This window comes from Choristoneura fumiferana, chromosome 18 (assembly GCF_025370935.1).
Source record: "Choristoneura fumiferana chromosome 18, NRCan_CFum_1, whole genome shotgun sequence".
Taxonomy (NCBI): domain Eukaryota; kingdom Metazoa; phylum Arthropoda; class Insecta; order Lepidoptera; family Tortricidae; genus Choristoneura; species Choristoneura fumiferana.
In genome coordinates this window covers 16083988-16102965 of record NC_133489.1, presented here as the reverse complement: position 1 = coordinate 16102965, position 18978 = coordinate 16083988, and the positions used below count along the sequence as shown (strand labels likewise).

The 18978-nt window shown below is 36.3% G+C and overlaps 3 protein-coding genes across 3 annotated transcripts; 2 read left to right on the top strand and 1 right to left on the bottom strand.

Moving 5' to 3' along the window:
* Positions 1 to 4575: 4575 nt before the first annotated feature.
* Positions 4576 to 7759, top strand: LOC141438127 (uncharacterized). Its single transcript, XM_074101824.1, has 3 exons — positions 4576 to 4657; positions 5417 to 5557; positions 6111 to 7759. The coding sequence occupies exons 1-3, from the start codon at positions 4652 to 4654 to the stop codon at positions 7080 to 7082; spliced, it is 1119 nt and encodes a 372-aa protein (XP_073957925.1). The 5' UTR covers positions 4576 to 4651; the 3' UTR covers positions 7083 to 7759.
* Positions 7760 to 7854: 95 nt separating this feature from the next.
* Positions 7855 to 15115, bottom strand: LOC141437564 (uncharacterized). Its single transcript, XM_074100994.1, has 11 exons — positions 15079 to 15115; positions 14605 to 14736; positions 14145 to 14256; positions 13544 to 13687; positions 13369 to 13424; positions 13193 to 13282; positions 12941 to 13032; positions 11538 to 11704; positions 10328 to 10446; positions 9553 to 9746; positions 7855 to 8347 (listed from the first exon to the last, which is right to left on the bottom strand). The coding sequence occupies exons 1-11, from the start codon at positions 15113 to 15115 to the stop codon at positions 8123 to 8125; spliced, it is 1368 nt and encodes a 455-aa protein (XP_073957095.1). The 3' UTR covers positions 7855 to 8122.
* Positions 15116 to 15723: 608 nt separating this feature from the next.
* LOC141438128 (uncharacterized) lies at positions 15724 to 18238 on the top strand. Its single transcript, XM_074101825.1, has 4 exons — positions 15724 to 15917; positions 16230 to 16304; positions 16721 to 16833; positions 17916 to 18238. The coding sequence occupies exons 1-4, from the start codon at positions 15866 to 15868 to the stop codon at positions 18153 to 18155; spliced, it is 480 nt and encodes a 159-aa protein (XP_073957926.1). The 5' UTR covers positions 15724 to 15865; the 3' UTR covers positions 18156 to 18238.
* Positions 18239 to 18978: the final 740 nt, after the last annotated feature.

Here is an 18978-nt window from a genome sequence, read left to right as displayed (position 1 = left end):
TACGGAGTGACGAAACACAGACTCCGGCAGTTGGTCTATGTTTCGGCTAAAATTATAGGAAACTACGAGTAGGTAACCTTACCTTTACTTTGCTTATACTGGATTACTAATAATCAAGCAGTTCTTATTGATGATTGAATGGGATTCAAAAACTTGATGAAAAGCCATGTTAATGGAAATAATATTGTTAATGGAAATATACCTTCGTTTATATACGTTTCATCGCTATTAAAATGTTTGAAATATTCTACCACCTACTTTTCGCAGGTAGTCATATACAGCGTTATTGTTCCTCTAACATGATTAATGCATCAATTGGCCTCAATTTATTATCGTCCAAACGTCGATAGTATTCGAAGCATTCGAACGAGTTTGTATCGCCCAAATGTCAACTGTGAACAGTGTGAGGCCAGTGGCTTGGCTTGTATGAGCATACGCATGAAAATGTCACCTGTGATCCGTATCGACGCGATCTCCACACCACTATACAAATAGTTACACAAATTTGATTTTACGTTACCAATAAATGTCGGGCGGGTCTTGTTATTTACCGCTCTACATTTTTACTGATTCGGTCTATACTTATCCTGTATGTAAGTTTGGTGGTTGCAGTAGGTATTTAATGTAAAACGTTTAGACATTCCGTAAACGGCTCGGCTTTAATAATTTCATCAATAGGTGTGAAAAATCAATCTGAGTATTTCTCATCTCTGGGAAAACGCATTTTTTCCTATTTTGCAAATATTTCAGCCACCTAGGTACTATTATTATGATACAAATAGCAATTGCTATTTATTCAAGTATTAGTTTTTCTTGTATAATGTATTCGTTTTGTTGATCAAAAGAAGATTGATATTTCCTATCAACACAATCCTATAGTAAAAACATGATTCTTTTATCCTGTGAAACTTCATAACTAATTTGTTTGTTTATTGTTGACTGTAACCCTGTAAGTACAATACTGTAAACAGATGATAAATGTAAATATTTATTATTAAAGAGTATTAAAAGATTTGGTTTTCGATGCACATGTGTCTTTTGAGCTCGGTCACTTTAGAGCAAAGGTTACTCAGTTAAGGGATTTTTACGATAATGGTTACTTTACATAGTAATTTCACATGTCTGTCAATGTGTTTACTATATTTTTTTTGTTCTGTTTCATCGTTTCCAGTTGAAACAGAACCTATTCAACAAATATTACTAGGAAGCTATACTACGGTATGTATTACAACATTCTGGCATCATATTGCATTACGTATTTACGTATAATTAATGCCTTTTATATTTTACGTTTACTTATAGATGGATGCTAGCAGCACGGAAAAAATCAATCAAGATTCTATGAGATCTCCAAACATTCGAGTCAAAAGAAGCAGTAATTAATTTTCTTTTATCTACACTTCTCAAATCTCCGCGTTACACAAATATTCAGTGATTGTCTGATCGATCTTCTAACCTTTGCTTCCAACAGTAGCTGTTTATTTTTTAATTTAACGAATAAATGTTTTCCTTCTTTCGCATGCGTGGCGGCTTAGATTTATTTCAGCCAGTTATAACCTAAAAACAACGTGCCTTGTTTGCCTGTTCGTTTATCGTCACATTTTTGATGATACAATTTTATAACTCTTGGAGCTTACTAAATATTATTTGTTTTAATTTACCTGTCTCAATGGTTGTTAATAATACTTATGGCACAGATTGTTTTTTTTTATGTTAACAAAATAATCTCAAATAAAAGAAGACTTTTAAAAATAGCAATTTAAAAATGCATTGATGTAGTGCCCTCTAACAGGTCGTATTGATGATGATGATGATATACTTGTTTTTAGAAACGTTCAAGGATGCAGGAGAAACGTCACAGTTGAAAGTGCTCAAGCAATTAGTCCAGATGATCAGAAACTATTGGGTGAAGAAGCCCCTGGGCGGCAAGCATCCATTTGACCCCACGGTACCAATAATCTTCAGCAGAATTGTCAAGTCTAAAATCTTCAAGCTGATTGACTAGTGAAGCTATTACGTCTTCGGTTGCAGTTGTGATATGCCAGAGCCTAGTTGTCAACCTATTAGAGTTAGTTTTCAATTTATAGACTATACTGGACTTTACCCGTAATCCTTTAGATCCGGCAGCTGGATTGAATTCACTAAATTACATCGTGGATTACCAAAAATTACATCGTGGATTTCATTAATGTTGTACCTACCTATAGGTATATAAACATCCGCGTCAAATTTCATGTCTCTAATTGTAGCGGTTGAAATTTTTTTCCCCTAAATTTATGTGTTATTTCACACGTCCTCATCTCGTCATACCAAATTTTATTCAAATACTCGAGCCGTTTTAGAGTGAAAGAGAAACGAACAAAAAAAGCTGAGGGAATTTCGAAAAAAAAAAATATAATGTTTTCGTCTACGTTTGTTTAAACCATTCCGGGACCGTGTGAACTTAACCTATTGCTAGTTTTTCTCACTTAATTAACCAAAAGCGCCGTAGCTGTCTACGGCAACGTGAATGATAAATATAAGACTAGAAACGCCTTTAAAAGAACAACATATGGGCCTTTGTAAATAATTATGTGTCTGTCTGTTTTATATTTTGTAAGCTTCAGTTTGGCTTCAGTATAATGCAATTTTGTCATATGCAATAAGTTCTATTTATAAACTTTATTTTTAATAATAAATTTGAAATGAAATGGAGACTAAAATTTTATTTAATAACCTAAAAAATAATAAATATTACACATGTACAATAACTATCTGATTTGGCAACCATTTATGAGATGAAGACAGAATAAGATATTCTAATAATGGCGTTATAATTTAAATCAACTATTTATTAAAAATAATGAAATCATGGCTAAGATTGAGCAATTCGAACTGTGTCTGACTGAATACTAAACGACGACTAACGATTTTATGAAACAACACGCACAAAATGAATAAGGTCGTACGTAGCGACTGATAACCTTATTTACTATTCAATTCAAAAACTTTCTCACACATTTTACCATGTTTGAAGCGAAATACCTAAGTTATTTTATTTCATAATGTCTTAAACTTTGGTGATTTTCACTAATAGTCAATATAGCACGCACAGGACTTATCACGCTAACACACACGAGTAATATTTACCTCGATGTTTTGGCTACATTACAGTGGCCGTTGGAGTAGACTGAAATGTGGATATTACTCGTGCGTGATAAGTCCTGTGCGTGGTATATTGGCCATTTTATTTCATTTAAATTCACCTTGTACGGTCACGATCGTGAATTTGGGACCCATTTCGTGAAAAAGTCATTTTAATTGTCATACAAAATAACAGATATTCGATCTTAAGGGGGTCTCAAATTAACGATTGTGACTGTACATCTTGCACTCCAAAACTCGAGTAGTCGACATGGGGATAAGGACCGCCAAACTCAAGTGGGACTAGGTGAGACATATCTATCGACTGTATATGGACCAATCGGGTACCATGCAATGGCATCAGGACCAAAACAGGCCAAAAAGCAAATGGCGGGGCGATTTGGAACACACATACTGACCCTAACTGCAAATATTTTGCAAAAGGTAGAGACAAGTGGAATTAGAAATGAGAGGGTTTATCTGCGCAGCGGGACATCTAGTACTCGTAGACTAAATAACACTGGCAGTGTCACAAATCTAGTGGATTAGTTAAAAACATAAAATGAGAAAAAATGAACTATCGCCACTACTTTGAAAAAATCTCGTATCTCAAATCAATCCGTCAACAAAATTGACCCTTGAAATTATGTTCATAAAGTTCGCTCGGGAAAAAGTGACTCTATGTCGTTTGCTGAAGGTAAAATTGTAGTAATATCCACGAAAACTCGTCAGTATTGATAATGATACTGAACGATAAACTGACGTTAGGTATTAAGTGTGGTAATAAGCTTGTGTTCGAGGAGATGGCAAGGATAGGCATAATAATATTAAATGGAGGAAATATACATGATATGATGATCGCTGTTAGTTGCTTTGATTGGCATAACGGTACAAAACTATTTCTTAATCCAGTTATTTAGAATTATTTGATGAATAAATAACAAAAAGTAGGAAACAGATATCTAGGTTTATTTCAGGAATTAATTCTATAAAGTGGGTCCTATTGTTGAATTAAATTCCTTGATTTACCAGGCGTATCTACCAATAATTTCAGTTAAAAATTAAAATTTATACAAAACACATGATTGTAAAGATTTATTTACACAACGTTTTCGCGACTTAAATTTAAATGTTATTATTACCATTCCTTGTTATTTGTAACGTAACGCCTTCTAAGAAATAAAACAACAAATAATTTGGTTAATAAATAATATTATCATTACCTTAGTATTATTAAACCCTGAAAACAACACACTTTTTTTCTTTGGACAGTTGTCTAAAAATATACTCGATATGTAGCAAAAAGAATAATGAGCCTACAAAGAACAACGCAAATTCCGACAAGGTTTTATATATCAACAAGTTTTGCCCCATTTCTGTTTGTGCAGTCCGCCGTACCTGTAAACGGACTTAAGGTCTTATCCAGTTGCTTTCTTTCTACGCCGTGGGCGGGGTGTATCTCAGTATATAAGGACTCGTCAAAAGAATTACCTGCGTATTACAGAGGTGTCGCCTCTCTAGCTCCGAAATGAAGGTACGGAAGCCTTGGTGGCATGTGATTCGAACTTGTTCTCAATCAGTGATTCACTGTTTTAGTTAAAAATTGTCTTTTATTAAATTTTAGTTATATGGTGATACGGTGTTGTCTAGCGTATTGTTATGTGATGCCTGTGTTATGTATTCCAGTGGCGAACGGTTATTTTTTTTTCAAAAACGGCAGAGCGGAAATGGTGGTGTATTGAAAGTGATGTTTTCACAAATCGGAATCTGAGTATTTGCTTTAAATTAAATGCTTCAAGTTCAATTAAAAGTATAAAGTTTTAAATCGACTTAAATGGTTATTGATTGGGCATAAAAATGATAAAAACAATAAATAAAATGTGGCTTCGTTTCAAATTTTGAACTCTATCGCCAACACATTCAACGATCTCGTCGATTTAAATGTAGACTAGACATTCTTACAACGGAATTATGTGCAAATAATTTTTGTTACGCACTAATTTACTACTTTATAGATAGGTTAATTGAACTAAATAATCTTATTTAAGTGTTCTTTAACAATTTTTTCACGACTCGATAGGTTTACTAATTATTTTGTAGTCGATCAAAACAACTCTGCTAATATCCTACGCCTTGTCTTTTCGGATACCCTAAATAACAAAGGTATAGCGATAATAAGAATAATAAATAAGTTTATAGCCATTTATAGGCTATAACGTGAGAGTAGGTAATATAGAGATTATCAAAAGATACAGTCTCGACTGTTTGTTGAACTGTTAGTTTGTGTGTTTAGGTCTTGGTCGTGTCGGTGTTGTGTGTGCTGGTGGGAGCAGCAACAGGAGGCGCCGTGCTGCCCCTAACGTCTCTGTACAAGACCATCATACCAGCACAAACTAAGAGTTTTGGGTATTCCACCACTCAATACATCAATACTGTAAGTACCTAGACAGGGGTCCAAAAATTTTAAATAAAATTTTGAATTTAATCAACCGTGGGCACACATTTCAAACTTTTTACGATGATTTATGTTATGTGTGTTGAGAAGAAAACTTATTAATAAGGAAATATTTGATTATGTTTCCTTAAGCAATTAAGTCTATACAGGTTCTATATAAAATTATCTTTCTAATATACTAGGTGGTAAATACTCAACTAGTAGTAAACATTTTTATAACCATTGTAATATGTGTGTAAATCATTTTTTAAGTAAGACTATTATATAATAATTTTGGGTAGATATTTCTCTTATGTTTTCGTAAAGACACTCAAAATAAAAATAGTAGTTAAAATTTGTCTTTCGTCTTGATCCTAAAATAAAAAAAAATGCTGTATTAAACACCAACCCTATGTTTACCAGTCACCGAGGCAGACAGATAAAAGAGCAACAAAGTAATCCTGTAAGATATCAGTTAATTTGATGTGAGGTACGGAACCCTAAATAAAAGCATTCAACGGTACTTAAAATTCATTTCTTATATTATTTACAGTTACCAGCATCTTATCCAGCAGGACTCCAGCCTCATTTCACCTACCAAGTGCCGCAGTTCAGCAGTTTTGCTCCGCAACAGACCTACTACACCATTCCTGGTGGCTCGGCATACTTTTCTTCCATTCCCTTTAACTCTTTTTACCCCGGAGCCGCATCTATAGCGCCAGTTTCGTCTATTCCCACTTTCGTAGGAGCCCCAAACTTCCCGGCGCTGCAGCCGGCGGCTCCTAGTTTTCCTTCCCAACCTGGATCTACCGCTCCCCTGTTTCCAAATCAGCAGCCAGCACCCAGTGCCCCAACGCAACAGCCAGCAGGAGACTCAGACACTGCTGTAGTTGACTCAGCTGATTTCCCAAATCAGGATAAACAACAGACATCCGCGCCAGCAAACTCACGCCCCACCACGGCACCAGGCACACCTAGCACGTTCCCTAATTTCCCCCAAACTTTGCAAGATTTCCCGGCCATACCTCAAATTCCTCAGCAAATTGGACAAGTACCTTCTTTCCCTCAGAATCCACAGTTTCCCCAGGGATCTGAACAGGCACCTCCTTCTCCTCAAATCCCCCAAGGATCAGGAGAAGCACCGTCTCTCCCTGAAGTTCCCCAGGGATCTGGACAAACTCCGTCTTTCCCCCAATTACCACAGTTCCCTCAAGTGTCTGACCAAGTACCGTCGTTCCCTCAAATACCTCAATTTCCACAAGGATCTGGACAGGGACCATCGTTCCCCCAAATCCCTCAATTTCCACAAGAACCTGGGCAGGGACCGTCTTTCCCTCAGATTCCACAATTTCCCCAAGGATCAGAACAAGGTCCTTCCTTTCCACAAATTCCCCAGTTCCCACAATTTCCTCCGTTCCCTCAGTCGCCAAACCCAACACCATCCCCACCATCGTCTTTCCCAGGCGCCACCAATCAGGACCAAGGACTAAATGACGAGGATACGATATCTGTAGAATCAGCTTAAATATAATTAGTAATATGTGATAATAAAGTTATTTTTACAAAGATAATTTTCACTTAATGTCATGCAATCGCGATCGTTTTTTTTATTTCGGACGTAAATAAACGTATAATGTCTTCAAATTACTTTGCTGTTATTTTGTGTCGACAACATTTTTTTTATAGGGAAATGTAAGGTACGAGTCCAAATTTTTCAATATTTATTGTGTAGGCTTCTTAATCATCACACATAGATGGCCTGATTTGCGCAAGAGTGATGATAGATTAGGCTCAAGTTAAGTGACTTATCACAATGCTGAATGTAGGCGTTTTACCATATCAAAGCTTTATGTTGCATTGTAATAAAAAAGCGTAGGTGTTTAAATGTCATTACTGTATAATATTATATTACAGTAAGCAGTTTCTTGAATTTAGTGGGACAAAAAAATGGTATTAATGTCATCACAGACCGTGTTTAGTCACGGTCAAAACGAGGATAAAGAAAACAACGGTTTCATATTTGCTAAGTGTTGTATTGTGGTAAAACTATTGTTTAACAAATTAATGTAATATCTTCATTCTCATTGTACATATAATGACGTTTAATGATTACAAGGTTTGTACAAGACTTAAGCTCAAATATTTGGTAATTATTTTTAGTATTACGGATACAAAAATTTAATTATATCCCTTTAACAAACACGCACGCTTTTAGTCTTATAACCTTTTTTCGGGGCGTAAATAGCTTTTTTCATCTGGGGTCGATTTCCTAAGTCACACGTTATCTATGAAAGCAATATATTCGAAAGTGGTATCAATCTGTATGTTGTTAAATTACCGCTCGAATTTTTACTAGTTGTGGAAATTTCGGCGGCAATTTCCTTTCACTCTCCTCGCATTTCATAGTTTTTCCACTATCGAATGGTACTTTCATAGATGTGATTTAAAAATTAACCCCCGCTACCCAATATAGGCGTTCATAAATTAACCATGGTCAGCAATCTCATGTTTGTCGCCGATACACACCTACACTAACACAAGTATTAATATGCTTGTGGGTGTTAATCACCAGAATCCGGGTTGTCGTTCTGAAAGCCATGCCGTGAAATCTTTTGCGGATGTGTTTCTGCCGGCCAGTCCGAGGTAAAACTCGAAGTTATAGGGGAACCAGTGAGTGGTGAACGTGACCGTGATGTTGTACCCTCCAACACCATAGATGTTGGGCTCGGTGAGGCGATTCGGCAGCAGAAGACGCGCGCACACGATGGTGGTTTCAATACCCGCTGATATCTGGGTAAAGAAGAAACTAAAATAAGAACATTATTGAGAACACTACAAATGAGAAAATTATTTTAATACAAAATTATGTAGATACTGTTGAGATCATAAATATACACTGTGTTATTTTTGATATCCGTTAACTTTAAAGGGACAATCTACAGGTCAAAATAAGTTAATTTCTCTAAAAAACTAGTGGCCTAACTCTGTTTAAAAGATAACCGAGAGTTAAGATAATTAAAGCAAAAGCAAGTAAAATATGTGGATTTTTGATGCCCCTCGTATGTGTCATGTCACTGTAACTTGTCAAGTTTGTTTATTTTACAATTTAACAATTAACAATGAATGTGAAGCTGTTATATGCAGGAAAAAAAATATTTTTACCCTTTAAAAATATTTTTTACTGCCGAAGTTAACGGATATAAAAAAAACACGTTGTATATACACTAGCTGATGCCCGCAACTTTATCCATTTAGAATTCGTTTATCTCTATCCCGCGGGAACTATGCAGTTTTCTGGGATAAAAACTATCCTATGTCCTTCCACAAGACTCAAATATCTGTATACCGAATTTCATCTAAATCAGTTCAGCGGCTTAGACGTGAAAAGGTATACAAACAAACAGACTTATAAACTTTTCCATTTATAATATTATCTATAGCGATGGTGATTATGTGTGTATGTATAGTCGTCGCGTTGAATGTGTAGGTATGTATACGACATTATGGTTGACGTCTCCGTAACGTACATAATGTAGGTACCTATAGTTATTTAAGAATTTAATTACACACAAATACGAAGTTATTCAGTGGTGTATGTTGCGTTCATTTTTTTCACAGCATATTGTCTTATTTCTCCAAGCACTGTTTACATCATTTAGATGCCGTTGCCGAGTGTAATGTAGTAGGCGTAATTAAAAAAAAAACGAATAACTAGCTACAGAGTTTTCCAGTAAATAAAAATAAAGTTATTATTTGTGGCAGTTATGCATAGGCTAGTTTATTGTTTGCCTGCCTGTCCTGTAGGCTATATCTACTCGTATATGTTGCGGTTTGCATGCCTACACAAAACTACACCGAAAAGCTACAAGTCATGTTTTAACAAAATGATAAGGATTGGAATGTAGTTACAAGAATAAGTGCCAAGTGTTGAATGGTCGCAGAGTAGTAAGTAAGTCAATTTATCTGAATTTATGTAACTTGCGTTAAATTTAAACCTTCATATTAATGTGCAGCTTGGCCGCCGGATTGGCGTTAACCTCGAACTTCTCCGAGTAGAACATAGAGGACTTGCGCGCCTGCTTGCGAAGGCTCTTGTAGCAGTAGTTGCCTGTGACGTAGGTGCGGCTGCGCCAGCCTCTCTTCTGCACTTTCCTTGTTCTTAGGTATCCACTGCGATGGATCCCAATACCTGAGACATTTTTTTTTATTCGACTGGATGGCAAACGAGCAAGTGGGTCACCTGATGGTAAGAGATAACCACCGCCCATAGACACCTGCAACACTAGGGGGATTGCAGATGCGATGCCAACCTAGAGGCCTAAGATGGGATACCTTAAGTGCCAGTAATTTCACCGGCTGTCTTACTCGCCACGCCGAAACACAACAATGCAAGCACTGCTATTTCACGGCAGGATTGGCGAGCAAGATGGTGGTAGCAATTCGGGCGGACCTTGCACAAGGTCCTAACACCTGCTATTTTTAAAGAACACAGCATAAAGTAGAGCAACCACGAGGGGTACCGGTGGCCCGACGACCTCGAAATAAAAGTGTTCGAAAATATTTGCAGCTGATTGAAATAGACAATTTGAGAGCCGTCAGTGAATTTCATGGTACCTAGACAGAGAGAGTTTAAAATAAAAAGATACACTGAACAATAATTTTTAAGCAATATTTTTTTTAAATATGTGTAAACTGCGAGTGGCATTCACATATTTAGGTGGTTGTGTTCGATTTCACAGAGGCCATTTGTAAGTATACAGATTGTCTTACCTGACTGACCATCGACCAACTTAAAGTTTTGCGGATAGGCCAGCGGTATGGTGTGTGCCGTGATAACATTGACTAGCCAGGTGAGGTAGGGATAGATGTCTATGTAGACTGGCGGCTCGCTGTTAAAAAAGAAAAATGTTTTTCACTTCTCATGCTCGTAAAGTTGGTATTTATGCTGGATCTAGGCGACATAAAATTATTTTTTATGCTCTAGTGCATAAAATAAAATCTTCGTCTAAGACCAAGGTAATCAGGTGTCAACAGTCACAAACAAAAAAGTTTCTACATATCATCATCCCAGCCTATATACGTGCCACTGCTGGGCACAGGCCTCCTCTCAGAACAAGAGGGCTTGGGCTATAGTTCCCACGCGGGCCTAGTGCGGATTGGGAACTTCAAACGCACCATTGAATTGCTTCGCAGGTTTGTGCAGGTTTCCTCACAATGTTTTCCTTCACCGCAAAGCTCGTGGTAAATTTCAAATGTAATTCCGCACATGAATTTCGAAAAACTCAGAGGTGCGAGCCGGGGTTTGAACCCACGACCCACACACTCCATATTATACATCTACATATTATTCTTATATTTTTATATTTTTTTTATCTAAAAAAACAATCAAAATAAATAAATAAAACTAAAAAATTATAATTATATAGTAATGCGTTAAAAATAAAAGTTACATAGTAAGTGAACAATTAAGAAAAGCAGAGTGTAAATTTGAGCATTAAACCCATTTTCCCCTCGAAATGTCTGTCCACCTGTATCCCACTGTGGCTATATGAACGCCTCGGAAAAAATGGCTCGTTTTATGCTCTTGTTGTACAATCTACTATTTAAACAAACAGAAAGAAAAACATTTTAACACGTACAGTCGGTGCCCTAACATAAGTATCCACTTTTCTAATTACCAAGGGTGAAAAAGTGGACTGGAGGGAAATTTATACAAATCATAATAATTTCAATTCCACTTGACGTATTCGTTCTGTAGCTTAAGCTGGCCATACACATTATGGTCTACCGGAGAAGCTTATAGGCGCAGGTAGACTAGAGCGTATGTGGTAAAAGACGGAAAAAAACTACGCAATCTTTTGAACGCTGACGATCGGCGTAGATTCAATACTCAATTCTTTTTCAATTGACCTGTGCAAGCAAACCAGCATAGGTAAGTTATCCTATGGAACTTGCACGTATGGCCAGTTTTAACCTTTACCTGTTGAGCCGCCGGCGCATTGAGCTGCGAGAGCAAGGGGCGCTGCCTGCCGCTACGCCGATCAGCTCGAATTGGCCGTCGAGGTTGTGGCTGACGATTGGCGCGCCAGGACGCACGCCGCAGCCAGAGCTGCATAGCACGTGTGTCACGCCCTCGCTACCTAGCCTCTGTATACACATTTAGTATAAGTGAACCGCCGCAGATCAGTTGATAGTTAGCAGTACAAATATCCTACCCCCTGTACCACAAAAATATTTAGGCAACAAGGAAAGTGTTTGGATTAATTTGGGAATTGAGTGAGATGCTGGCTTTGTTACATTTACATAGGTGCACTCAAACCTCGAAAAAACAATAGCAAAAAACATTTAGACACCAAACTGCTTCATTTCAATGCGATAGAGTCGAATATGGTAACATATCGAGAGGGTAGACCTAATCATGTTACTTAAGTAATACATCATGATACGCTCATAAGGTCAATGTTACTGCTAAGTATTCTATTGTCTTGTTGCATGATTGTTAGATCGATTTCCTTTTATGGCAGTTAAAATGTTAAGTGCGCTACGAGATAAAGAAGGCCAAAAAATAACCGCCAGAGAAAGAACTTGGGATAAATATCAACGGATTTTTATTAATTTTATTTCGATATTATGTAAGATGTATGATGGAGAAGGTACCTAACTGTTTCTTTATTTGAGAGACTTATCATAATCTAGTCATTTCGTTGGCTCATTATGATAGCATTTTTCAGGAAAATTTTAACTGCTTGTTACCGATAGGCATTATTGCCAAAAGACACAAAGGGATTTATGCCTGGACTAGTTATTTATTTTAATTAGACATACCTAAAGTTCCACCTTCATGGCAATCATATTCATAATATAATTTGTATTAAATTCGTATGTATGTACGTAAACAAAATTGGATCAACGTTGATCATAGTAAGTATGTTGACAAGTTCTCACCCGACGAGCGTAACAAGAAGCAACACGTTGACTCAACTTTGTTTATTACATACAAACAAACATTTACCCTGTTCCGTATAACCTTTCTAGTGATAATAATAATAATAACTTATTTCCTTTGAAAATTACACACGTATACATAAGAGAGATGTCTGGCGGACCCCAAACTAGGCTGAGCCTGTTATCTCGGGGTCCTGATAATATAAAACATACCTAAAACATTAGTAATATAAAACATTACGTATGCTAAACTTAAAGTAAAGCGTTAAATGAAATGCTCCGAACCTTAGGTACAAAGATATACCTAGTGCCATCCACGAAGACGCGTGATTTTGTCAAAATTAGACATTAATGACATTGTAATAAGAACCACGGCACGCGTCATCGTGAATGACTCTACCTATATATCTAATAATAATTTGTATATATACAAATTACCGTCTTCTTTCGATGCTTCCGACATTCCTTGTGTGTGTACAACTTCATAGTTTTCTTACCCAACCTCTCTGCATCAAAGTCTTTCGGCACAGCTGTCGGAAATGTTTGAAAAACGAAATTAGATCTCTTTTTGCAGTGGGTAACACTAAAATTGATTGGTCGTGTATGTAAGTCAGCGTTCATCTACACTAATTTTGTAGTTTTATTGTTTTGTAGACTTGTAAGTTTAAAACGTAATAAAAAAACACTTACAGCTAATGTAGTCCACCATAAAAACAATCTTATTCTTGCGTTTCCTAAGGCGTTCAGTTAAGGACGGCAAACAAATTGGTATTGTGTAGGCTGTAAGAAAATTTGTAATACACACTGAGACTTTATTTAAGTATGAAAAGTTAAGGTAAAGTATGACACATTTTGACAAATCTTACCCGATTTTATGGAGCGCATTAATTTGACGAGTGCTAAACTGTTCCCTACGCCGAACCTGAAATGCATTGTTTTATTTTTCAAAACGTTTCGTAAATGAGAAATGACGATGTTCTGATGTAAAAAATTGCTATGAAAAGTCAGTCGGCTTATAATTTCAAATAACAAAAGTGTAACCTAGAGTATTCTGGGTGCGGAGTGACGTCGGAGAAGGGCATCTCGAGGTAAGCGCGGGCGCAGCGTTCCCCCATCTTCAGCTGCATGCCGGCCAGCCCGCAGTCCTCTTCGTCGCGCGCATAGTCTCCGAACATGATGTTACCTCTGGATGCAGTTTGGATCGCATTTACAAGTTGAAGCTGAACGTAAAATTTGAAGTTGTAACTAATGAAAAGTGGATTGAAATAGGACGCGAGTTAAAAAATCGAGACTCCTAATTCGCTAAAAGTATTCGTAAATAACTGTGAAGGTAAGTAGGTAACGGATTGCCGCTCGAGTTAATTATTAAAACGATTATTTATCTTGATTCATATTTAACAATTAACTGATCAAATTTTGTGATTCAGAATCAAAAGTAATCAAACTTTTTGATATTTTATTTATGTAATGTTTTAACAATGAAATGCAATTATTTTCATAATGTAAAACAGATAGATAAACACGCGTGATGTAATTTTTTTCTCATCTTGGTTAGGTACTAAACTTGAAAGTTTGAAATCTGATCGAACGGAATATGTTATAAATGCAGGGCAATGCTAGTAAATAACTTATTTATGCTTACAATTTATAGTTCTTCGGCAAGTGCAGAAGGTCCGTGGCTGCACCCACCACGAATTGCTGATGTATCAGGACCAGCCGAGGTGCCTTGTTCTGATGGGGTATGCCTGTAGTTACTGCACAAGCAATTTATTTGTTAGTTGTAATTAATATTTATTTAATTTATACACCGTGTTTTTCTTAAATTCCGTTAACTTGACAGATAGCTCAGTTCATTGATAGAAATTACGAGGTAAGTAATTATTTTTTTGGCCACATCAAAATTAAAACAGCAACGTAAAAAACTGTAGGTACAAGAATTACATAGTATTTGATAGGATAACTATTAAACACCAAACAAAAGTACAAAACATAGACACTGTACAAAAGTGTGATGGAATTTAATAAGATTTGATTTGTAATTTAATTCAATTTAATATGTAATAATTTAATAAGTCAATTAAAATTACAATACAAAAACTTACCGTGCACGTATTGAACGAATGCCAACCACGTAAATGTGCCTTCCCTGAGTATTCCATCGGGAGGTTTCAAACTGAAGTCATCGTGGCAAACCGAGAAGTCTCGCAACACGCCCACGGCCTTTCGAGCATTAACTAGTGACACAAATTTTTGAAAATTATTTGTCTTTTAGACCTTCCCTACGGCTTCACACGCATAATCATAGTGTAGTTATGTAAAACACATGCACCAAATTTCATGACTCTGAACCGGTTGAAATTTCACGATTTTATCCCGATCCCCTTAGAATTTCGGGACAGAAAGTAGTCTATCACACGTCCAGCCATTTACATACCAAATTTCATCCAAATCCGTCAAGCCGTTTTAGTGAGAAGAAGTAACAAACATACCCACAAGGCACAAGCTTTAACATTTACGAGTATAATGCTAATAGGATATGGGCTCACTGAATAACACACAAATAAAGTTTTACTCACTCAGCGTAATAATTATCGTGAATTTATGAAAATCCATTTTAAAAGCTAATCTGTGTGACAGATGCGTCTCGGTAATCTTCTGAATAAGTAATAGGTACATCCGAATGTAATGAGCCGAATTTCACTGCGAATCTGTTGTGACTATAGACGGGATGCTGTGGCAAATGGAATGGCTGGTATCATAAACAAAAGAATAAACAATTCTCGTACATTCCAGCTAAATTAAGAGTGAACGTTTGTTTTGTCCGAATAAACTGAGATGGCATCAGATTTATCGGTCATGAAAAATTTATCAATGAGTGTTACAGGCCCGAAACATTACTATCTACTTAGCTGTTGTCCACGGCTTCACCCAGTTCCAGATTAGGGATTTTATAACTTATGTACTAAGGCCCTTACCAAACGCCACAGTATTAACGAAGAAATTACTGATTTACAATTGAATACTTTGGAACATAAATTAATTTTATAAAAAAAAAATTTTGTTCATCTATTCAAATCATTTACAATATCAGAACATCTCTGCGAAGGAACTCTACTCGGGATTTTGTTCAGCGTCCAGATAGTACAGACACGTTGTATAATTATGGTCTGAATGTTGTACTAATACGACAGGCTGATAGATAATGCTCATTAGTTATTTACATTAGTCACGGGTGTATTTCAATGCGTGTGTGTATATATGCGGCATTTAATCCAAGTATGTTTAGTATACTAGTCGATTTCACGGAGGACCAAGTATTATTTTGAATAACAAACATTGTGCGTGAAGAGGTGTATTCAAAATATGGCAAAAGCTGTGCGAATCAAGATTTTTATATTGGTTCTACTGAGCTATGGTTACTAACACGTAATTATTTGTATTTTATTGGTTTACATATTCTCATTACGGCATTGTGCACATATTATAGTAAAATAATAAAAATGTTTTTTTTTTTTAAACTAAATTCGATTTTTTTGGATAACAATGATCATATACTCAGCAGCACAAAATTTGCCCCACTCTAAATACAAAATTGGTACTGCATATATATATTTGAGGGCCAGATTTTTTGCCGCTCAGTATATCTAAGCAGTCTACAAAATTTCTGTCCCATTACTTGGAACTTTGTTATGTTCCTCGCATGACGCGATGATTATTCTGATTACAGTGACGTCTTGCGCTGCCTGGCAGTATTTTACAAGTATACATGACTGGCAAATTCAAAATTCATATGTAGTTCCAGGTAGGTACATACATACGGCGAAGCAACTTGAAAATAATTCTTTATTATTTAAATCGTAGAACGTTAGAACTCGTTCTTAGGTCCGTAGCGCTCGTTATTATAATAATGTGACAGTTTTAAGATGAGAAAATGAATGACCCGGTTTAATTTCTACCCTTTGTACTATTTATTCTCTAGTAAATACCTACTAAGTATAATTTTGTTTCACAATTTATTGAAGCTCCTCACAACTTGCACTGGAGACGACATTTTATATAGCTTTGCCAAACTTGGAAATAAAATAAGCAACCCGGTGGGAATCAAGTTATCTTGACATCACACCACAAATATTTTATCATATTAGTAATGTTTTTCTTTGGTGCAAGCACTTAATGTTGGCTTAAATTAATTCCTTTCTATGATTCTTCCTCCTTCAGATGTGACACACAGTGAATACTATTTCGGAAAATGTAGGAAGGAGGAGGGTTACGTTTTTTATTCACATACACATCTCGACCACATGGAAGTCCTTGGGAAAATAATAGTACGGGTAAGTAATACTATAATAAGTTATAGGATTTTTATTGACTTCCAGAAATATTTATTATATTTGACTCTGTCTTTGGCATAAAAAAACTAAGCTGAGGGAGGAATTCAGATTTTTATTAAGTGTCGTTAGTCGTTACTATTATCATCGGTTTCTGGAACAGCCAGTATATTGGAACTAGATGTGGTCTTGTTGCCCGTGACTCCGTCTGCGAAGAATTTGTATATCGCCATCCCGCAGGAAAAGTGAAATTTTCCGGGTTAAAAACTATCCTATGTCCTTCCCGGGGTCTCAAATTATTTTCATACCAGATTTCATCTAGATCGGTTCAGTGATTGAAGTGTGAAAAGATAAAAGATCCATTTCGTACTTTAACATAAGTATACATTTTCGTATAAGTGTAAGGAATTAAAGGTATCTTTTCTCAAAAATGTCCGTAAAAGTTTACATTATTCTTTACATACCAGAAGGTGAAGTGCATAGTTTATGGTCAGCGAAAAATTAAAAAGTTAAAACGATTGCAGGCGCGCTAGCTCGACAATAATGAATTAGCGCGCCTGCAATCAGTGTCATTTTTATTTTAAAGTTAAAAAGGCCATGGAAATGTTGGCACAAGTCGTATACAGCCAAGTCTAATGGCCGGTATCAGATATTTTGTTGGAACTCCGGACTTTTTCTATTGGGTCTGAAATAGCTTGTGGTGTTTTCGGTGGAAAAATACACCTGCAGTTTATTTTTAATGAAAAAAGGCGGGAAAGCATAAGAAAAATATTGGAATAAAATTAAATTTTATAATATATTTTGAGAAAAAGTTTATTCTATTTCAGAATTATTCCCCATTTTTGAGAAAAGCTTTATATTAGTCTCGGCTGGAATAGCAATTGCTGGCTTCGTATTAGTTAAACGGACTCGCAAGCTCGTCCGTTTAAATATTCATACTCAGCTAGCAATTGCCTACTTCCAGGCCACGACAATAATCTACTATTAACCACCTTTACCATAGACGGAGTCGATATCGATGAGAGTTAATAAGAGGGGCTTGTTTCAGTTATTAAAATCTTTTAAAATTCAAATTCTATTTTCAGGGTTGGGTAGACGTCCCCCGAATCCCTACTTGCATTGTACTCAGAGCAACATCCCACCCCGAGGACATGCTCCGTAGTACATCCCACAACTTTCAAATGTGCGTGCCTCGTATCACGTACTGCCACTCGCACGAGCGGATCAAGTATTACTACTTCGAGTGGTACCTGCCCGAAGATATGGAGGGCGGCATGAACTGGGATATATACTTTTATGGACCACCCTCATTGTATTGGGAATAAAAACATTATTCACCTAAATCGTACAGACGATATATAGTATGGTATGGTGTTGTGATAATCTGACTTGTGACCTTTAGATTGCTTAGGTGCTACTCGGATGTTTAAAATTGGTCAAGGTGGTTTTCGTAATCGAAAACAAATATAATAAAATAAAAGAAAAAAAGCTGAACTAGATGTTTTATTTGATGTGTGAATAAGAATACTACTTACAATAATAGGTAGGTACCATCAGGCAAATAAGTGGTCTATCAATTTTTAAAGAAATTCCTATCAAATGAATATGTCGCTAAAGTCGAACTTTCAAGTTGACAGACACGTCTATTGGCATTATTGTTTTATGACATGCAAACGATTATCAATTTTAGGGTGGTAGATCATATATTTGGCTGATGGTACATGTATGTGTGACTACTGTTTCGTACGAAAATTTTGTTCTTCGTCGCTCATTTGGTTTATATTATTTGTTATCGTACTCTAGTGTGGCAGTGGCATTTAATTATACTGATCAAAGCGTCATGTTTGGTTACCACATCAATTGGACGCCTAGTGAGGCAATATGGCAAAATCTCTAAAGTTAACAAAAAGTAATACAACCTAATATGTATTTATACCACAGTAGGGTGATAAAATTCAAACAAAAACGTTGCAGGCAGCATAAATTTCGTTGGAAAATAGAATTCGTGAATCGCAACCCTCTCTATTGTATTCATCATGAGATACACCAGATGCCCTTGGCAGTAGTAGAATGGTATTCGACTTCTTCGGAACTGGAACTTCTTTGCCACGTACACTTTGACCACGATGCACTGTAATTTGAACCGGA

Coding starts and splice junctions, on each gene's coding strand:
- LOC141438127 (XM_074101824.1), top strand. Junction 5,558..6,110: donor CCACTCAATACATCAATACT/GTAAGTACCTAG, acceptor TATTATTTACAG/TTACCAGCATCTTATCCAGC.
- LOC141437564 (XM_074100994.1), bottom strand. CDS start 15,115: ATGGATTTTCATAAATTCACGATAATTATTACGCTGA. Junction 14,257..14,604: donor ATTCGTTCAATACGTGCACG/GTAAGTTTTTGT, acceptor TTGCTTGTGCAG/TAACTACAGGCATACCCCAT. Junction 10,447..11,537: donor ATGCGCCGGCGGCTCAACAG/GTAAAGGTTAAA, acceptor CTTTTTTAACAG/CGAGCCGCCAGTCTACATAG.
- LOC141438128 (XM_074101825.1), top strand. CDS start 15,866: ATGGCAAAAGCTGTGCGAATCAAGATTTTTATATTGGTTCTACTGAGC. Junction 15,918..16,229: donor ATTGGTTCTACTGAGCTATG/GTTACTAACACG, acceptor TTCTGATTACAG/TGACGTCTTGCGCTGCCTGG. Junction 16,305..16,720: donor AAATTCATATGTAGTTCCAG/GTAGGTACATAC, acceptor TTCCTCCTTCAG/ATGTGACACACAGTGAATAC.